A 20,214-nucleotide genomic window follows, 5' to 3' on the forward strand; every position below is an offset into this window, starting at 1 on the left:
AATTAAACCCTATATGATTTGGATCCAGGATACTTGAACTCCCATGACTCTGCCAACCAGTTAGGATCTTCTGGAAGGCCTCTCATTTGGGTCCTGTGTGGAAGCAAACTTAGGCTAGAACCCTTCAGCTGCGCTTCTAGATTTTTATATGAAAGGATTCCTTCCCTACTTAATCACAAGAGCCTCTCCCCCATATGAAGTGGTATAGCCCAAATCAGATCCTTCCTCAATGAGAACTAGTCAACTGTTACTATTTTAAAACGATTATGATGCTGCCATTCCCAAATGAGCTTCGGGTGCAGAGTCAATTTTATAGGCACTGGAAATAGGCTGTGATGCTGCTAGCATCTAGGTAACTCTAATTTTGGAGATTCAGAACATGGCTTCAGTGTTTAGGTGAAGTTGTTCCTGTCAGGCCACCCAATTAAGGGCAATCTTGTTACATCAAACCATAGAGAGATTTATCTATGGTTCATCAATTTAGCAATCTGAATCAGCATAGGGTGCTGGGGTGGTTGGTTTCATGAAATAATGGATAATCGGGGAGGGATGGTCTACTTTTTCTAAGACTGTTTTGGCATTTCTGGCTAGCGGTTACTATGCCTAACAAAGGAGTCAGCTAGAATGGTAAAGAAAAAGCGATTTATATGTGTTGTTTTCCCTGTTTATATTTACAATGCTTTTAACTGAAGCGCTTCTTTGTGTCTAGATCCAGCCAAGAAATGTGGGGAGATCCTTTTTGGATAAATCCATGGAGAGAATGCAACATAAATGCTTAGATTCTAGATGAGAACTAAACCCACAAACCAGTGACCGGAATCAATATAGGATAGCTTCCTGTGTTCCCATGTTAGAGTAGACATCGGAGTTTTCTGACTGATAATGAAGTGTTCAGGAGCATTTAGGAAAAGCCTTACATAAGCATCATTTCTTAAATGAGTATAGATTGCTTCTTGATGAAGAGGAAGGGAAGAAAGTGTAGCAAAGTAACATTAATTATTAGAATGCACATCTACAGGAGATGCAAGACCCTTTAAAAATATTATTTCAGCCCCAATTCTTTCAGAGAAAGCTACAAACTTAGTTTCAGTCTTGGTTCCTAAAATGAACTTCAAATCTGCTTGTGGGCAGCACTCTTAAAACAAGAGGCTCTGTTTAGGAATGTCAGACTTCCGGCCAAAATCATTTTGCTGGCTCCACCACCTGAAGAGCTCTCAGAATCTGGGTTGAACAAGTCTGGGAGAGCCGAAAAACATCAAAGAACTCCACTTAGCTATTGGCAGGTGCTGTGAACTGAAATATGTGAAGCTATTAAAACAAGGTTTTAGAGAGCATGCATGTAACTATACAACAAAATTTGCATGATACATATATATTTTAAGAAAATAAATCAGTGGTCAGATTGTTCAGTTCAGCACATTCTCTTTTTAAACATCACTTTTCATCCTTTTGGAAAGTAAAAGAGAAACTAAAAGAAGGCGGTAACATGCTGAAGTTCTAGTGCAGGCATGTCCAAAGCCCGTTTTGAGGGCCTAATCCGGCCTGCCGGTCGATTTAATCCGGTTGGTTCCCGCAGCAGTATCTGTCCTGGGGTAAAATTGTAAAAAAAGCTCAACAACTTCAATCCTAACAAAAGCATGTTCACTTCATCAAATCTGGCCCTCTTTGGAAAAAGTTTGGGCACCCCTGTTCTAGTGCAACTGGCAGAAGTGTATGTAAGATAAGGGCAAGGGCAGAAAGCTCCCCGCAGCTGCTCCCAGTAGCCACTAGTAAGTACCTGCTCTCTAACATATCATTGCACAATACCCCAATCTCTGAGAGGTGCAAGATTCCAGGGGTTCTAGGTGCTTACTCAGGGTTCAGTTTCCTCAGAATGAGGGACAGTGAAGACTGTGGTGACTTTATGATATATGACTTATTTACTCATATATACAAACTGAGCTTATGGTGTAGGGGCTCACAGCATTAACAGCCCAAGAGGGTATTTCTTCTCCCATAGCTACAGTCTCATAGTCAAGCAGAGATCAGGCATGTCCTTCTAACTACGCCCCCCACCCCACATCTTCTGTCTGGCACAGAGCCACTTCCTTTGTTACCTTAATGGCCCATACTTACAGAGTCATTACCAAGAAACTTTATTTGGCTATGTCAACAATTTGAATCCTTGCTTAGATTTTAACCCTTGCTGGATCCAGGAATTAGTAGGGACTCAGGCATACAGCTGTATTTACACTCTGAACAAAGCTGGGTGCATGGGAAGATATTTTGTATAGGGCTCTTCCTTTGTCATGCTGATTCCATAGTTTCCTAGAGTAACATAAATATGTAGTAATTTTGTTTTTTCAAGTATTTGTAGAGGTATCAAGCTTTCAGGAGTACTGTATATTGTTACACTAGGAAGAATTTCAATTAAAAATAACAACTTTTGATTGGTCAAGGAAAATGGACTGTGGAATAGAGAATTGGATTGGATTGGGCATCTAGACCTTTTTCATGAAGTAGAATCATCTAGCAAAAAAGAAATGCCATTTTTTAAAAAAATGGGAAAAGTCACATGATACAGTTCTGTTAGTTTGCCTTTTATGTTTAATGCTGTGTAAAATATTCACAGAGTTCTATGGAAGGTTAAAGGATAACTTCAGAGACATAATTCCTGAGGGTAGCCGGTTGGAACAGAAATCAACCAAGAGTTCTTTAACATCTTTTAACTGTTGATTTTTTGGGAGGGGGGAATAGACTCTCATGAGAGGTGGTGAACTCTCCTTCTGGGAGGTTTTTAAGCAGAGGTTGGGTGCCCATTTGTCATGGATGCTGTAGTTGAGATGCCTTCATTGCGGGGGATTAGACTACATGACCCCCCCCCCGGTCCCCCTTCCAACTCCAGGATTCTGTGATTCTGTTGTGTCCTAAGCTGTTTTGTATTGCACTCCTGTTTTTCAAGCTGCAAAGGGGGGCTACTAGCTTCAGGACTGGGTTAGGCTTGTGAAACGCCCTGACCTGCTCTATGGTGTCTCTCTCACCCACTCTGTCCCTTCTCTTCTTCAGACCCACCAACTTTGCTGCTTACTTCTGAGGCTTCCCTCCCGCCTCCATTTACTCTCTCTCACCTGTGTGGATGCGTGTTGAGAAAATGGTGTCAGTTTCACTTACTCCACTTTCCTTCACTTGTCCCGCTTCTGCATTATCCTAAAAAACAGACAAACCTGGCGAGGTTGGACCTTTTTTTTTTTTGTAAATAATTTTTTATTGGTTTTACAATTTCAACTTCAACAATTATTTTCCATAAAAAAGAATGAGAGATACAAAATATCCAACATGAAGTATAAGAACTAAAATTAAAAAATTAAAAACATCATTTCGGAGGTTCTCTTTAACCTCCTGCCTTCCCTCCCTTCCTTTCCTGGTTCATTGAATATATATATTTTCTGCATAATTATACTTAAACCTCTTTTTTCTTATCCTTATTATTTTATCCAAATTACATACAATCAGTTTTTATTGTTTTAGTTCAAATTTCCTTCCATAAACTTTACCTTATTTTAACTACAGTGGTACCTTGGGTTACAAACACTTCGGGTTACAGACTCTGCTAACCAGGAAGTAGTACCTCGGGTTAAGAACTTTACCTCAGGATGAGAACAGAAATTGTGCGGCGGCAACAGGCAGCCCCATTAGCTAAATTGGTACCTCAGGTTAAGAATGGTTTCAGGTTAAGAACGGACCTCCGGAACAAATTAAGTTTGTAACCTGAGGTACCACTGTACTTGCAAGTGTTTAGTCAGAGCATGCCAATGTTTCTACTTGTTTACAATATTTTTGTACATATACAATAAATGCCTCCCATTCTTTTTTAAATTTCTCAACGTCATTGTCTCTGAGCCTTTCTGTAAGTTTTGCTATTTCTGAGTAGTCCATCATTTTCAATGGCCATTCTTCTGTTGTTGGTATCTTCTCTTCCTTCCACCTTTGGGCTGCTGTTGTTGCATACATAAACAATTTTTTCTTTTCCTTTGGGATTTGATTTTCTGTTATTCCTAGTAAAAATGCTTCTGGTAGCATTCCTTCTGCTTAATGACCTTCCTGTCCAGTAGGGCTTTGGGGCAAGTATTTTTTATTTTTTTTAAAGGTTCCTGTACTGAATTGTTTTCGCTACTCAGAAGTGCCCAATTTGTATTTAAATTTCCTCTATTTTTAGTAACTATTTTTCATTTGTTGTATTACATTGCCTTTTAAAAAAGTTCAAGGTGGTTAACAGTTTAAATGATTTGATTGAACTGTTTCCCTCTACAGAAATTTTAGAAATAAGTTGGGAATGGGGGTAGGTAGCCCTAGCAGTTTCTTAATTTTTTTATTGTTTGTCAGGATGTTCATGTGTAGAGTCAAAAAGCACTGCCCAGCCTTGTAGATTAGTTCACAGTGCATTCAGATTTCTACAGCAGTATCCTTAGAAAACTTTTAAAATTTGCATAAAAGGGAGTTCCCCAGCATTTGTAGGATGAAAATTTGCTGGGATATTTAACATTCTGAGAGCAGCAGGATCTGCAGCTCTGTGATTGGCCCATGTAGATTTGGCTCTGTAGCTCTTCCAGGTGATGATACTGGTTGTCAGTTTTACTAAGGGATATATGGCACTGCTTTTATTCTTATATGGTTGTGGTGAGATGTGGATTACAGTGGTACCTCAGGTGACATACGCTTCAGGTTACAGACTCTGCTAACCCAGAAATAGTACCTCGGGTTAAGAACTTTGCTTCAGGATGAGAACAGAAATCGTGTTCCGGTGGCAGCAGGAGGCCCCATTAGCTAAAGTGGTGCTTCAGGTTAAGAACAGGTTAAGAACGGACCTCCGGAACGAATTAAGTACTTAACCCGAGGTACCACTGTACTCGGGATCTTTGTTCCCACTTAAAAATGGAAGGGTAAGAACTACTAATTTCACCTCAGTCAGTGACACAAATAAAATTGCTCCTAAAAATGTGCTGCTCTTTGTCGGCAGTTGGTTAAGCTAATAAGTTAGAATTGATGGCAGAGTGATGTTGATGTGATCTGATAAGGTGAACTTTCTCTCCCTCCTTTTTAGACCAAGAAAACAAGGCCTGGAAAAGCTAGAAAACATGGCTTCTGATGCTAGCCATATGCTCGAAGCTGCTCTAGAGCAAATGGATGATATCATTGCAGGTATTGTAATTGATTATTTTTAGTCTGCCCAACAGCAAACATGCCCACAAATCCATTTAATACGTGTGGTAATAATGAAGAGTTCACTGTTCAGGAGAAATTCTGTGTTTCTGTTCGTGCGGGTCTTTCTAAGTCATCTTTTGAAAGTTTGCAATGGGCAATACCCAAGCTTGCGAGTGCAGATTTCTGCTTGCTTGACAGGATATCCTCTTCCTCACCTCTCCCTATAGCCTCAAATGTCCCAATTGTCCTTGCAAGCTGGCACCTCTGGCCCTAACTGTTCCCCTATGAAGAAATTCACCGCACGCCAGTGTTTGCTAGGCATGCAAACAGGACGGGGATGAGATTGTAGACTGAAGTTACAGAGGCACTCATGACTTATTGCCTCACAGGTAAACATTGTATTCCCATGTGCGGTGCAGAGTAGGGGGCCATCGTTCAGCATCTTTCTCCCATGTAAAAGTTTTAAGCACTTTTTTGTTCCCGCACCCAATTCAGTTTTCCACTGTTAGTCGTCCTGCCAGTTTTTGCAAAACTGTTCAGGAGATAGCAGATAGAATGAATGAAAATCAGAGGTGTGAGGCGTTAGTCTGGAAAATTAAGAAACTAGCTGTAATGTTGAATAGGTTTTACTCTGCCTTTTTGAGAGAGCATCTGAACCACCTGATGATCCATAACCCTGCAGTGTGTTATTATGCTAACCAGTTGAATAGGAACGTAAATGAAAGTAGCCTTAAGTTTAACAGGGCAATCTTGTGTAAGTCTACTCTAAGACAAGTCCTATTAAGTTCAATGGGACTTACTCCCAGGTAAATGTGCGCACTGGGTGTAGCCTAAATCTCATGGGCACACCTCAATAATGTTGGCTTATGGTTAACAGTTTTGGCAAAAGTAACGGTGAGGCTTATGGTACCATTCCATGATATTGATCCCTTATTTTGGAGTGCTGCAACTTCTCAGAACTTGACATCAAATCCCAAGTATAACTTATGTTTGAAATGTTGACCCTAACACAAACCGTGTAAGATCAGCCCACCAGGCAGTGGGAGTTTCCAGACAGCGTTGCATAGCTCCAAGTTTCTATGGAGAGAAGAGCCCTGTATCACAATGTTTTGCAGAATTCTGCTCGTGTGCAGATGACTTTCTGAAGGTCTTAGGAGAAAGCAGGAGGACCAGTTCTGAAACAACAACATGGTTGCCCTTCTAGCAACTTTTCCCTTTCAAAAATGTGAGCTCAGTTTATTTTTCTTCTCGGATCAAATTCCGAACATTCTTTCAGGTCCCACATGGGCAGGTCAGGTGTTAATTACATTTGAAATGCTTGCATTATAGCACATAGTCCATTCCCTCCCCTTTTTTAATTAGGCCAAACCAAGCCTAGGGAAAGAGCCACTTGCCTTGAAAGAGCGTCAAAATGTCCCTGTGATAGGGGTGAACATCACCGCACCATCCATAGATATAAATGCCTCGAGGGAAAAAGAGGTGACCTGGTAATTTTAATTGATAATATATAACACTGCATTTGAGTTATGTATGTGATGGACTTGTTCAAGGGCACAATGTAGGTAACTGAAATTGGGCATATTATAGACTGTTTTTCTACTTAAAAGAAGAAGAAGAAGACTTGGAATGAATCCAGAGCAAGTCAAAATAAAAGCTTTCTTGCTTGCAATTGTGCTCAGTGGAAATATGATATTACATCTGGAGCGTATGAGGGTAAGACTGTCAGACCAGATCACCAAGTAGAATTGCATTTGACGTGATAAAATTTGACAGATAAGTCAGTGTCTCTAGGCTCTTCTGCTTTGGTACATCTATAATGATAACTGCTTTGAGAATTAAGGATGCTGGATGGTCAGCCTTAGTTAGCTGTCTCTGCCTTGTAAATGCAGAAGAAATTATAATGAGTATGTCCAATCCCTTAACTAACATGTTATGCAAGTGCATTAGCACTGTGAGACCCTGTGCTTGAAACAACCCCATCAAATTGAGTGTGGTAAAATCTCTCTGCACAAATAGAAACAAACAGAAAACCTCGGAGACTGTCTTTTGTCTGTCTTATGTGGATCACCTCACATTGGGAAGCACCACAGAATTATAGCTAATTTAAATATGTGGATAATCAGTATCCCCCCCCCCCATACACAACATAGATGGCTGCTATAACAGTAAGGGCTTATGCACAATTACCTTTTGCCTTGCCCTTTCCAGGCACAGGTCTGAGCTTTAAAACTCCATGCCTGAGAGCTCTTTCTTTCGCTCCAGAGCTGAAACAGAGCAAACGACAATTTGCAGAAAACCCAAATTGCTGTTTGTTGCACTTCAGCTTTAAAGAGCGGGTTTTTATGGGGAAAGCTCCAGAGCACTTGGACATGGAACTTTAAAGCATGGGCAGTGCCTGGGAAGTGTGGAGGAAAGATAGGTGCAGATAAGCCCTAAGGTAGCTAAGGACAAAGCCATTAAACCAGGGATGGAGAACCTCTGGTTCCTAGACATTGTTGGAGCATAGCTCCTATAATCCTTGGCCATTGGCCACAGTGGCTGGGACTGATGAGAGTTGTGGACCAACAAATCCTGGGGGACAACAAGTTTCCCAATCCTACATTAAGGACTTTAAACCACATTCCCCAGATGCTTCTTGCACGTGTGGCTTAATGTAACAAAAAGAACTGATTTGCCTTGGTAGTTCCATCAGTGTTAATGAAATGGAAAAGTTAACTCCATAAATTTGCTTCCAGCAGTACAAAGACAAAGCTTATCCAACTTATTTTGATTATAATGGAATCTCTGAATTGTATGGCTGTGATACTGCTAGGATCTTTGCTTTGCAATCTTTTCTTATGCCTTTGAATATGTGATTCCGCACCCCACCCCCCAACCTCACAACAATAATTTGCAGTGCTTGTGAAGAACTGTAGGATGTAGGCAGGAAGGTGGAAACAAATAATTGAGAACTGAGTTCTGGCTGAGGCTTATGGGAGTTGTAGTCTAGCAATACCTGCATGGAGCAGGCTTGCAAAGCTGCCTTATAGCATTGATTGCTGAGTTCCAAGGTGAGATGAGCAGGAAATTGGTGTCCTAGCCCTAAATCCATTTGGCATTAGGGCTGATATCTGCCCCCTTCACAGATGAAAGGGTGATTACTACACCCATACAGGACTCATTTGGGGATCAGTGCCTTTAAAAGTTTGAATACATACATGCTCTAGCTCTAATTCCTCTTTTAAGATACTACAGGCTGTTAGGAGTTCAAAGAGCCAATTTCAATTTTCCGCAACCATCCTTCAAACTCTTAATTGCCCTGAGCATTTCATAACTACTAGAGTCCAATGATTATGCTCAGTTCTCCAGGGGCTATTTTGTGGCTTGTTAAAGGCAAAGCAGAATCTCTACAAGGTGGCATGAGTCAAAACAGGAGGCCCTCAAGTGCATATTACCTAGAATTATAACTGTAAGAGAAGTAAAACCTTTAAAACAGAACAAGACTTGCTGGAGGGGAGGGAATTATAAAACTAGCAGTAACATAGGCAAAGGGAACCATTGAAAACAGTGTTTACAAGGCTCTCTTCTGCTTAAGTCTTCTGACCTGTTCTTCAGTCAAGGCTGGTCTACAGAGTATACTGTCCACAGTGGTTAGAGACTGGGCTGTGTTTGGGAAGTCTTGGATTCACATCCCTATTCCGCCATGAAGCTCATTAGGTGATCTTGAGGTGGTCATTACCTCTCAGCCAACCCTATTTCTCAGGGTTTTTGTGAGAATCGATGGGCAGGAAAAATCATATGTGCTACCTAAACTTTCTGGATTAAGGGTCTCTGTAGAAATACATGGTACTGCTTGCCATTAGGGGCGGCCTTGAAATGGCTTCCCTTAAATGGTTTCCCTGGCGTGGAGACTTCCAATGCCAGGGAAGCCATTTACAGGTCAGGACCATGCTGGTCTTGGGACTCACATAGTCAGGAAGAGCCACGTGATAAAACACGAGGATGCAATTTGAAGCTTGTTGCATGCAGTGAGTGAAAACTGTAGAATGACCATTAGTGTGAGACATTTGCTCATCAGTTTAAGCGTCTTCCTGTATAAAAACCGACTTCCATAGCACTTGGAAGTATTTTGTCATTCATTAACCTTTTCAGTCGGTGTAAAGCATTGAACTTTCCCCCCTCCTGCAGTCAATTTGTTTTTTATTTCAGAAGAGTTATATACTGCTTGGTTGCAATGAAATCTCAATGCAGTTGTAATAAAGTTAAAAAACCCAAACAATAAAGCATTGGTAAAAAAGAGACAGAGAGAGAAAACAGAACTAATTAAAGCATTCAACAAATAATGAAAATTACTGAGAAAATACTATATGGTTACTACTTTGTTAAACCATTACATTAAGCCGTTACATTTCGCCTTTCTAACATGCATAGCTTGCTTGCTTTGGATATCTTTCTGGGTGAATAAATTCAAGTGTGAAGGTGAGTTAGGAGCCAAATCAGAGGCAGCAGCTCTGTAACCTATGTTGCCATGTTTATGCTCGGTTGACTAAATGGGAAATGGTATGGTTTAAGTCCTTGCTTGCATTTCTACTTCGCTTCTCTTTCTGTGTGCTTCATCGTGAATTCCTCTGCAGGCAATGTCATTTCTCCCCTTCTCCCCCTTCCAGCCAGAAAGTGAAAGGGCTAATATGGCAACCGCATAAAGTTGGGTTAAAAATAACACTGCACAAAAGAATGGCATGTGGCTGGAAGAGAGGGTGTCATGGAGATTGTATTTCCGCCGTCATATGCTGGTGCCTGTTCTGCCCACACCCCATAAAAGCAACTCTGGAATATCTCTACCCTGTGATACTTGGATATTCTCTAATATTCTTCTTCTGCTTTTTATTCAACTTTTGCTTAAGTCATAGCTACAATCTGAACAAGTAGCATATTAATTTACAAGCAGTTGTGAACTGGGCTTCCTTTGAGGTATTTCTATGTAGCAGCTCCCCATTCTGAACTGAAACCGCTTTGAAAACCATCCTTGTTGTGCCACAGCCTAGTGGACATCAGGGGAAGGGCCTTTTCTGCGATGCCGCCCATAGTATAGAATCACCTTCCTTCTGCCCCTTAGACAAACAGCCACGTTCATGGTGTTTAGGTGTCTTTTAGAAACACACTCGGTCTTCCAAACCTTCACTGGTGCTTAACGTTGGGATGTTATAGTTTTAACTCTGCCCTATTTGAATGTTTTGATGTGTATTTGACATGGGACGACCTATGAGTGGAACTCTGCTCACTAGAAACTTTCCCTGGGAAAGCGGGGAGATTATTTCCATCAATTTCCCCCTCCTACCTGCAGCTTCCTATACCCTCTGAAAATCTATTTTGGATGGTTGGGGGGGACCCTCTGGAAATCCACATTGAAAATGGGTGCATTCCATATACATACCAACTTATTTGTAAGTTGTAAAGAAGTACTCAGTTTTGTTTTTGATTTAAAAAAGGAAATATTAACATCATAAGCCACATTTTAGAGCATTCATTGAAAGTAGCCTATAAATATTATAAAATACTGATACCCCTGCTCACTCCCCTGGCCGCCTCTCCTTTTTCATCTCATCCACCCCTTTGTCTATCCCCTCACAGCTTGCCCAAATCTCCTCTCCCCTCACAGCTCACACCAAGCTCCACTGCCCCCACAGCTTTCCCCCCACCCCCTTCCTTTCACAGCTTGCCCCAAACCCCTACCTTTTAAGGGAAGGCTTGGCACTTCATAGAGCAGTTTGCCCCAGACCACGCTATGAAGCGCCTCTCTCCTCATTGAACAGTTCAGCTAGGCCACCTGCCACCCACACTGCTCTCCTGCCTGCCAGCATGCTGAAGTTGACCTGGCCATGTGAAGTGCAGCATGATGACAGCATTACATTTTTAATGTATGTAGGAAGAAATAGGAGCAGGAACCAGCAAGCCACTCCAGTATCCCTGCCAAGAAAACTCCATGGACAAAGACAACAGGCATATAAAAGTTGTGATGCTGGAAGATGAGCCCCTCAGGTCGGAAGGCGTCCAACATGCTACTGAGGAAGAGCGGAGGACAAGTACAAGTAGATTCAGCACTGATGAAGCGGCTGGGCCAAAGCCGAAAGGTTGTTCAGTTGCTGATATGCCTGGAAGTGAAAGGAAACTCCAATGCTGTAAAGAAAAATATTGCATAGGAACCTGGAATGTAAGAACCATGAACCTTGGTAAGCTGGATGTGGTCAAAAATGAGATGGCAAGAATAAATATTGACATCCTGGGCATCAGTGAACTAAAATGGACCGGAATGGGTGAATTCAGTTCAGATGACCATCATATGGGCAAGAAGTCCGTAAAAGAAATGGAATGGCCCTCATAATCAACAAAAGAGGGGCAAAAGCTGTACTGGGATGCAATCTCAAAAATGATAGAATGATCTTGATATGAATCCAAGGCAGACCTTTTAACATCACAGTAATCCAAGTTTATGCACCAACTACCGGTGCTGAGGAAACTGAAACTGACAAATTCTATGAAGACTTACAACACCTTCTAGAAATGACACCAAAGAAGGATGTTCTTCTCATAATAGGGGATTTGAATGCTAAAGTAGGGAGTCAAGAGATAAAAGGAACAACTGGCAAGTTTGGCCTTGGAGTTCAAAACGAAGCAGGGCAAAGGCTAGAGTTCTGTCAAGAGAACAAGCTGGTCATCACAAACACGCTTTTCCAACAACACAAGAGACAACTCTACACATGGACATCACCAGATGGTCAGCATCGAAATCAGATTGATTATATTCTCTGCAGCCAAAGATGGAGAAGCTCTATACAGTCAGCAAAAACAAGACCTGGAGCTGACTGTGGCTCAGATCATCAGCTTATAGCAAAATTCAAGCTTAAACTGCAAATAGTAGGAAAAACCACTGGGCCAGTAAGATACAATCTAAATCAAATCCCTTATGAATACACAGTGGAAATGAGGAACAAGTTTAAGGATTTTTGCGTACAAATGGAGGCGATGATTAGGAAAGCTGTATGTGTAGAGCTCTGGGTTTAAAAGGAGTTGGTCAAATTCTTGGAGGCCAAGGCTTTCAGTGGCTACTAGTCAATATGGCTATATGCCACCTTTGGGATCTAAGGCTGCAATGCCTCTGAATGCCAGTTGCCTGGGAGCAACAACAGGAGATGGCCCCTGCTTTGGGGCTTCTAAGGGGCACCTGATTTCCCACATTTCATGGAAAGCATTGCTGGACTAGATAAGCCTTTTGCCTGATCAAACCAGGCCTGCTCTTGTGTTCCTAAACAGTGATGCCTTGTTCCTTAACATAGCTTTTGACCACTTCTATTTATTTCCAAAGAGCTTTTGTGGAGTGTCTCACAAGCACCATCCAATTGAACGGAAGCTTTAGAGAAGCACTGCTTGTTGGAATACAAACACAAAAAGGTCTCAGTTGGACCTGGCAAAGTAATTATTCAAATGATTACCGGTACATGTGTGAAATTGCTGGAGGAATTGCACTGTTAAAAGTGGGCTAAAGCAAACTTGTTTGACATTTATGATGGCAGTAAAAATACCCTTGCATTTCCCTGCAAAATTGTAAAATAAATAAATAAATACTTGTGGTTTTTAGTAGTGTGTCCCTGAAAAGATGGTGACACCTAATGGTTTGTAGGGGCAATTGCAGGTAGCTGGTTTGGATTTTCTATCTTCAATTTTTTCCATAAGACTGAACTTATCTTTGGCATATCCACCCTGAGATTACTATAATTATTGAGTGATTATGATAGGTAAACAAAAATAAAGAGTAATGTTGAGTTGCAGTGGGGGTGGGGGGCAGGGGGCAGATCTAAAAATGGGGTTGCAGAATTACAGAAGTTAAGTAAAAAGTTCCTTCAGCAAGTTACTTGTGTTTTGAATAACATTTCTGGAAAACTTTTTGAAACTTAATAGCTTTGTTTTGGAGTTTGCCCAATTTGTTCCATTTTCAGGTCATTGTTTGGTTTTGTATGTTTTCAGTGTGCTTTTTTAACAGGTCATAACTGCACTGGGCAGCATTCAATTATGTCTGTTGATGAGTGGAATGGATTATAACACGCTAAGGATTGGTCAGATAGGATAATTTTGGCCTTATTTCCCATCCCCTGTGAATGTTACCAGTATTGTATCTTGCATGTAAATAACTTATAAGTAACTGGTTCCTCCTAAATTGCTTCTTCTGGTTTTTCTTGTTTTCTTTTAGGTACCAAAGCAGCTGCGGAATATACAAATGGTGTCTATGACATGGTGTCACCTGCTCAGTCAGTGTATTTCGGCACACTACAGATCCTTCATCTTCTGGAAGACTTGAAGCTGGCATTAGAAATGGTCAAGGATCCACAAGAGAGAGAAGCTTTGCGGAATCAGATACCAGGGACTACAGCAGCATGCATACATGCCTGGCTGGAAGAAAATCTGGTAAGGAGAAACTCAGTGTGTTTCCATATTGTATTGAGAGACTAAAGACTCGTGCATTGAAATAAGCAGCCAGCTAACCAGCATGTAGGAGTTCCTTTGTACAGGTGCTACTGGCCTTTAGGAGAGATCATAGTGCATTGGTTTTCCTAGGTTCAAACCATGATAGTTCTAGTTGAAGAATTTCAGTTTGCAGGGCTTATTTATATAAAAAAAGATTATGCCACAATATAAAAAGGAACTTTTAGGAGTTTACTTAAAAATACAACAGTCAATAAGATTTCCCAAAAAGTAAAACACAATTTTATATTGCACATAAAAGTGATTAGTGTACAAAACAGAGGATTAAACATTAAGAGTCCATGGGTGGAATTCGACAGTGAGCTAATGCAAATGTTCTGTCAGCACAATTCTGCTTGCCAAATAGAACAAGCTCCTCTCCCCCATGTGCACATATGTAAAGTTGAATGTTGCACTAAGAATCCTAGCAGCAACATTTTACAACAGCTGTGCTGCCAAACCAGGTGCAAGAGTAACCCCACCTATGTCCCCATACAGTAGTCTTAATTGTGAGGTTACCTATGTAATTGTTAGGTTACTGTGGTAAGGCTATCCCTGTCAAGGTGTGGGCATAGGTGTGCACCAGCTGAAGTTGGCAATGGGCACTGTGAACCACTGAAATCACCTGAGCCTTTAGTGTCAGCAATGAATCTAGGAGCACCCCCAAAACTATGCATGCGTTCTTTCAGATAGATTGCAACGCCATCCAGAGCTGGTATATAAACCGAAGTCCTAGATCAACCATCCGTAAGGTCAGAATTCAGTTGCAGTTATTAGCCCCCATCCAGCCCATAACTTCATCCAGGTACCAGTTTAGGACATACATGGCCTCTGCTTATTTAGATGTTGCAGAGAGATCATCATCATCCTGGTGGCATTTTGCTCTGAACCTCCTTATCATCATCATCATCATCCCCAGTGGGCTTTGCATAACATTGAGGACAAAATCATTCCTGTGGACAAACTGCCATGGACCTGACCAATACAGTGGAACCTCAGGTTAAGAACTTAATTCTTTCTGGAGGTCCATTCTTAACCTGAAACTGTTCTTAACCTGAGGTACCACTTTAGCTAATGGGGCCTCCCACTGCCGCCACACCGCCGGAGAACAATTTCTGTTCTCACCCTGAAGCAAAGTTCTTAACCCAAGGTACTATTTTTGAGTTAGCAGAGTCTGTAACCTGAAGCGTCTATAACCTGAAACGTCTGTAACCCGAGGTACCACTGTAATAGTCTCTGGATCAGGCCCTATAAGTAGGAGTGAAACAGTAGGAGTGGTCCATGGAGATAGTCCAGGAGGAAGTCAAAACTTCCTGGCAGGAGTAGACATGGTATCAGCAGATGGCGAGTTTTGCACAGTCTCAAAGAACACTCTGCTTACCCACTTTGTGACTTCAGAAGTAGAAGAAGCACCTGATTTCAGGATGATATAAGGTGTGTGACACTTCCACGTGCCCACCGCTTATTTCCCAACAGCTCCTTTTCCTCCAAGCCAGGCTTTCTTCCTGTGTCTGAAGATAGATGAAGGAAGAAGAGTGTTCAAAGGAAGGCTAAGGGGAAATGAGTCAAGGGTATGGTGAGATTTCTGCATTTGCCACCTGTCCCTTTTACTGACAGCCCCCCCCCCCCCCCACTTTCTGTGTGATTGTGCTAGGGGTGGGTCTGACTTTAACAGACAGATCTGCTTCTATCACAGCTAGCATAGCGTATCTCAAAGACTTTCAGAAATGGTTGCCACTCAGAGTAGGCAACATAGGATTGGATGGACTGATAAAACATAAGGTAGCACTGTGACATTGACCAATGACAGGTTTGCAAAATATGTGTATGGAGTCAGCCAATTCTGAACATGATGGTTGATAGTGACATAGCACCAACAACAAACTGTGCAAAAGCAGTTTTGTGAATTTGGCCTCCGACCTAGTTTGGGAAAGAGTTCCTAGAATGCCAAGGAGACTTTGTCTTGCAGGTTAATGTGTCCTGTCGCTTTGGAACAAGTTAATGTTTACTAGGACTATGGAACACTTTCAGGTTGTTTGTTAGCAAAGTGACCTGGCTTCAGATTGCATGCCTCCAAGGTATTGTATCACAATTAGCAACATAGCACTGGAAACTGGAGACTGATGCAGATTTCTAAACATTTCACTTTGAATGTGCTGTCTGTCTCATCAAGTTGGCTCTTACCGTCCAGGGTTTTGCCGTCTAAAATAGGACAGTTTGTCTAAAGAAGCTAGATGGCTATACATGGAAGGTCCACTCCATAGTGGGGATCTGAAAATTTGCCATATGGTGCAAGTCTAGCAGTGCATGTACTATGTTTTTAAAAATAGTTATTTATGTTAGATAGCCTTGAAGCATAAATCTTAAGAGTCTTAGTATCTTAATTTTTTTCAATGTTTCCTCTGTAGTAGTCTTATTATTAATTACAGACATAAAGGTAGGAAACGGGTGTTTTATTTGACAGCAGATTTGTTTTGTAATAATCTTACAAGTAAATGAATGCATACAGTGCTAGGAGCTTCCTGTACAGGAAATTGCCCAATATTGAGAAACCACAACACTTCTTTCTCTCTCTCTACTTAATTAATATATGTCAAGTCATGCTAGTTTTGGCTCTCGGTTGTTAAGCATGATTGACTTCATGCACAGTTGGCTTCACTATTTTTCATTCCGTGCTAATATTCATTCTATGCTAACTTCTGCTTAACTCCTTGTGAAGCATGCTCTGGTTGACAAATACCAGGGTTAACATTATTTGATACAATTTGCCCACAAATGGAAAATTAATCAGCAGAACGCTATCTTTAAAACTCTAAATATTTCTACATAAACCTTTGCTGAGATTACCTTTATCCTCATATATACACAATATGACAGAGTTATCTTTTGGGTGTTAATAAAATGGATTTCTTTACAGTACTTTAAGGTATCTCCAAATACATTTCCCAGATGTTTCCTATCAATCAAGGTTCTGGTTAGTTTCCTGCATCCACTTCTACAGCTTGAAAAACAAACAAACTTGGAATTCAGTATTAGTGGTTAAGAAGTTTTCCTTCCCAGCTCTTTTTATACATTCATCCAACCGCTACATGTTTAGGGGGAGAATGGAAATAGCACCTTTCCATCTGTACCTTTCATCTGTAGGTCATTAGTTCAAATGTGGTGACAAGCTAGCAGTCTGAAAACCACTGCAATCTGTTTAGTTAGCAAGTGATCTGGAGGTCAAGGTTTCCAGTTGCATTCTTAGTGTTGCATAAAACTCAAACCGCCTAACTGGCATCCATTGTTCATCTGAATTAGAAATATTACGTACTTAACTTCGTATCTTTAGCAAATATATAGTTCTGTCCCATTAATGATTGTGTCTGTGATGAAAGGTGGACAATACAACAGCTTCCTGCCCTACAGACTGTGGCTCTGCTATTGATTACTCATTCAATGCCCTCAGTTTCTCCTTTTGATTTCAGTGATCGTAAACTGATACTTCCTGATTAGGCCATGTAGTCTTTCTACAGTGAATGTGTGCTTCTCATCTGACACAAATCCCTTCAAAGCCAATGTGAAGGTGTGCTTTGATGAAAGCAGCGATTCAAGAGAGATTCCACTTCAAGGTTTAGTCCACTTTAAGGTTTTGCACTACATGTGTTGTCATCTTTTGTTGTTGTTCTAAGTCAAGTTATTGTTGCCAGAACGTCTGCTTTGCAAGTAAAATTTCCCTTGTGTGGCTCCGTTTTTGTCAGGCTTAAGAACAAACATTCAGGTACCTATTTCATTCAATCATTTTTCTTCTCACAGAACACAACCCCTCTCCCTTTTTTCTCCATCGGAAAGCAGTTGTGTATGTTTTGGAATTGGTCCAAATCCTGATGTTCCCAGAGTCTCTGTGATCTGTTGAAAAAAATTGTAATACACATATGAAGTGCCCTTAGGAAAGAAACATGCCTCCTTAGATCTTAACATACAATAAAGTCCAATTCATTGGCTTTGGAGAAAGCAATCTTTGTCTTACTTGATACATCCCTTTCAGTAAAAGAATGTCAGTAATGAAAATATGAGTGTTCAGTTTGTTGTCCCTTCTTCTTGCAAGTGCTGGAATTGAGCTATTGAATCTAGAGTTCATACGCTGTGCAAATAAGCCTTGTTTGGAAGGAAAGTACAACTTGCTTCTAACCACATTGCCCAGCCCACCACAGATTGGCACTTCTACCAAAAGTGAAAAATGGCTTGCCTGCTTAAATTACAGGCCAGTCCATATTGTCAACGGCAGTTTTGGCCTCTGAGCCTTTTTTTTTTAAGGCGGGCTGGATGTAGGGTTTTCTCCTGACTAACCTTTTCATGGAGAGAAGACCTCCTTCCATTTGTGGACAGTACTGCTATCCAGCAGAGGCTTCCCCTGGAGAAAGGATCCAGTGGAATCCCAATCCCCCCTTTCTCCTGCAGCCTCCAGTACAAGGTCCCAACACTCCAAAACAGATTTTCAGGAGCCACAGGAAGTTGCAGGGAGAAGGGAAAATGGACAAAAGTCCCCTCTTTTCCCTGACAATGACAGTATCCCAAGAACAAAGTTACACACAGGGGATTTTGAATCAAAGCTCTACATTTCAGGATCTAGCCTAAAGCTTTGCCAAATTGATTTGTCCAGTTACTAGTCGTTTAAGTAGGTTAGGCATTTCAGGGGTCTCTTGAACATCTGTAGTTCAGATGTTTCTGAACTACAACTCCCATCACACCTGCCTGGGGCTGACAACCACCTTCAATGGGTCACAAGTTCCCCTATCCCTATTTTTAATGATGTTCGTATTCATTAACTTATTGCAAGCTGCTTTGTGAGGGCTTGTATTAAGATGGGATGTGTAAGTAAATAAACATGTAAGTAAATACATGTCAGTAAATAGACAATGCAGAGAGGTGCCGGATCTTCCAAAAAATAAAATAAAAGATCTAGAATTAAAAACCTACTGTGGACGTAATATTGTTGGTGTGGTTTCTGTTTGATGGAATGAGGGGGGGAAATGTTTCTTTTACAAAATGTGGAGGACTGGATGCACAGCATTTATTTCAAACAGCAATCTGGGTAACTGTGCCAAATAGTTTTCCTTCCAAACAAGAGTAGAAAGTTTGACAGTATCTGTTTATGCAACACTTCGAGCTATATTATAAAGTTGTATGGCATCGAAGTATTAAGTCATTGTATCCATATGTATTCATATGTGAAAACACTGTGTGTCTGTTTCTCTGTGTGTGCTCATTAAATAACACTTATCTCTGGGAATACTCTAGGCTTCTAAACAACAGAACACAAACTGCAATAATTATTGGTTAAAGGTAAAGGGACCCCTGACCATTAGGTCCAGTCGTGACCGACTCTGGGGTTGCGGCGCTCATCTCACTTTACTGGCCGAGGGAGCCGGTGTACAGCTTCCGGGTCATGTGGCCAGCATGACTAAGCCGCTTCTGGCAAACCAGAGCAGTGCACGGATCGCTGTTTACCTTCCCGCTGGAGCGGTGCCTATTTATCTACTTGCACTTTGACATGCTTTCGAACTGCTAGTTGGCAGGAGCAGGGACCGAGCAACGGGAGCTCACCCCGTCGCGGGGATTCGAACCGCCGACCTTCTGATCGGCAAGTCCTAGGCTCTGTGGTTTAACCCACAGCGCCACCCGCGTCCCAATTATTGGTTACTTGCTGATATTGGATACAATGACATAATTATTTGCTAAATATTTTAGCAGTGAGGGATCACAAAGTGGGTAGTAATCTTAACATTAAAAATTACACACTAAATCATTCTTGGCATGGTCTGCTGAACTATACACTAGTGGAAACTTTTGGGGAAAGTTGTATTTCTAAGGTTTGATGGCTCATAACAGCAGTCCATTTTAGAATAACACCACAAAATAATACCATAAAATTATATACCATTAGAAAGATAATTTAATGCAGAATATGATGCAACAAACTCTGCCGAAGTATCTTTATTCTATCAAATGTTATAGCCTAATAACTCAAAAAAAAAAAAAGCATAGCTGCCTTATGTAAGAAGTGGATTTCCATAACTGAAAACTGACCTAGAACAAACAGAGTGAAAAGCGTTGGTTGGTCATCTAGAAAGCGATGTAACAGCTAACCTGAATCCAGAAAATCTGTGAATCTGATTAAAGAAGCAACCAATGAATAAAGCACAATTGACAGATGCAAAATCCTTGGTTCACTCCTTGGGACACCATTGTAGGGCTGTAATTGCGGCAAAAGATATCCATACAAAGTACTAACAGAAATTATGAGAAGCTATGCAATACTTTTTATCATGGTTTTCTGTGTATAACTTCTTTATTTGGCTATAACTTTTGATAAAATAAAGATAATTAAACAGTTTTTTTGCATTATATCCTGTATTAAATTATATTTCTAGTGATATTTAATTTCATAGTATTATTCTAAATAAGAGATGTTATTAGCCCTCAGACTTCAAAAATACAACTTTTCCTAAAGGTTTCAACAATTTTGGCCATTAGTGTTTATACTTCGTTACTATT

General features: G+C 40.9%; 1 protein-coding gene and 1 long non-coding RNA gene across 8 annotated transcripts in view; one reads left to right on the forward strand and one right to left on the reverse strand.

Moving 5' to 3' along the window:
• PPFIBP2 (PPFIA binding protein 2) overlaps nt 1–20,214 on the forward strand; it is a 108,105-nt gene that overhangs the window by 17,570 nt on the left and 70,321 nt on the right. For all 6 annotated transcript variants that reach the window (XM_081011942.1, XM_081011945.1, XM_081011938.1 and 3 more), the window contains exons 2-3: nt 5,081–5,178; nt 13,406–13,620. In XM_081011942.1, the coding sequence (XP_080868068.1) occupies nt 5,115–5,178; nt 13,406–13,620 (279 nt within the window). In that variant the 5' untranslated portion in view covers nt 5,081–5,114. The remainder of the gene's footprint in view (nt 1–5,080; nt 5,179–13,405; nt 13,621–20,214) is intronic.
• Nucleotides 1,519–18,416, reverse strand: LOC308480731. Of its 2 annotated transcripts, XR_013988262.1 has the most exons (4): nt 17,442–18,416; nt 15,059–15,188; nt 3,108–3,186; nt 1,519–1,587 (listed from the first exon to the last, which is right to left on the reverse strand). It is a non-coding gene; the product is annotated as an uncharacterized lncRNA (long non-coding RNA). The 2 variants fall into 2 exon arrangements; XR_013988263.1 differs by lacking the exons at nt 1,519–1,587; nt 3,108–3,186 and adding an exon at nt 11,091–11,312.

The sequence above is a fragment of the Podarcis pityusensis genome, assembly GCF_964106645.2.
Source record: "Podarcis pityusensis genome assembly, chromosome: 1".
In the NCBI taxonomy this organism is placed as follows: Eukaryota; Metazoa; Chordata; class Lepidosauria; order Squamata; family Lacertidae; genus Podarcis; species Podarcis pityusensis.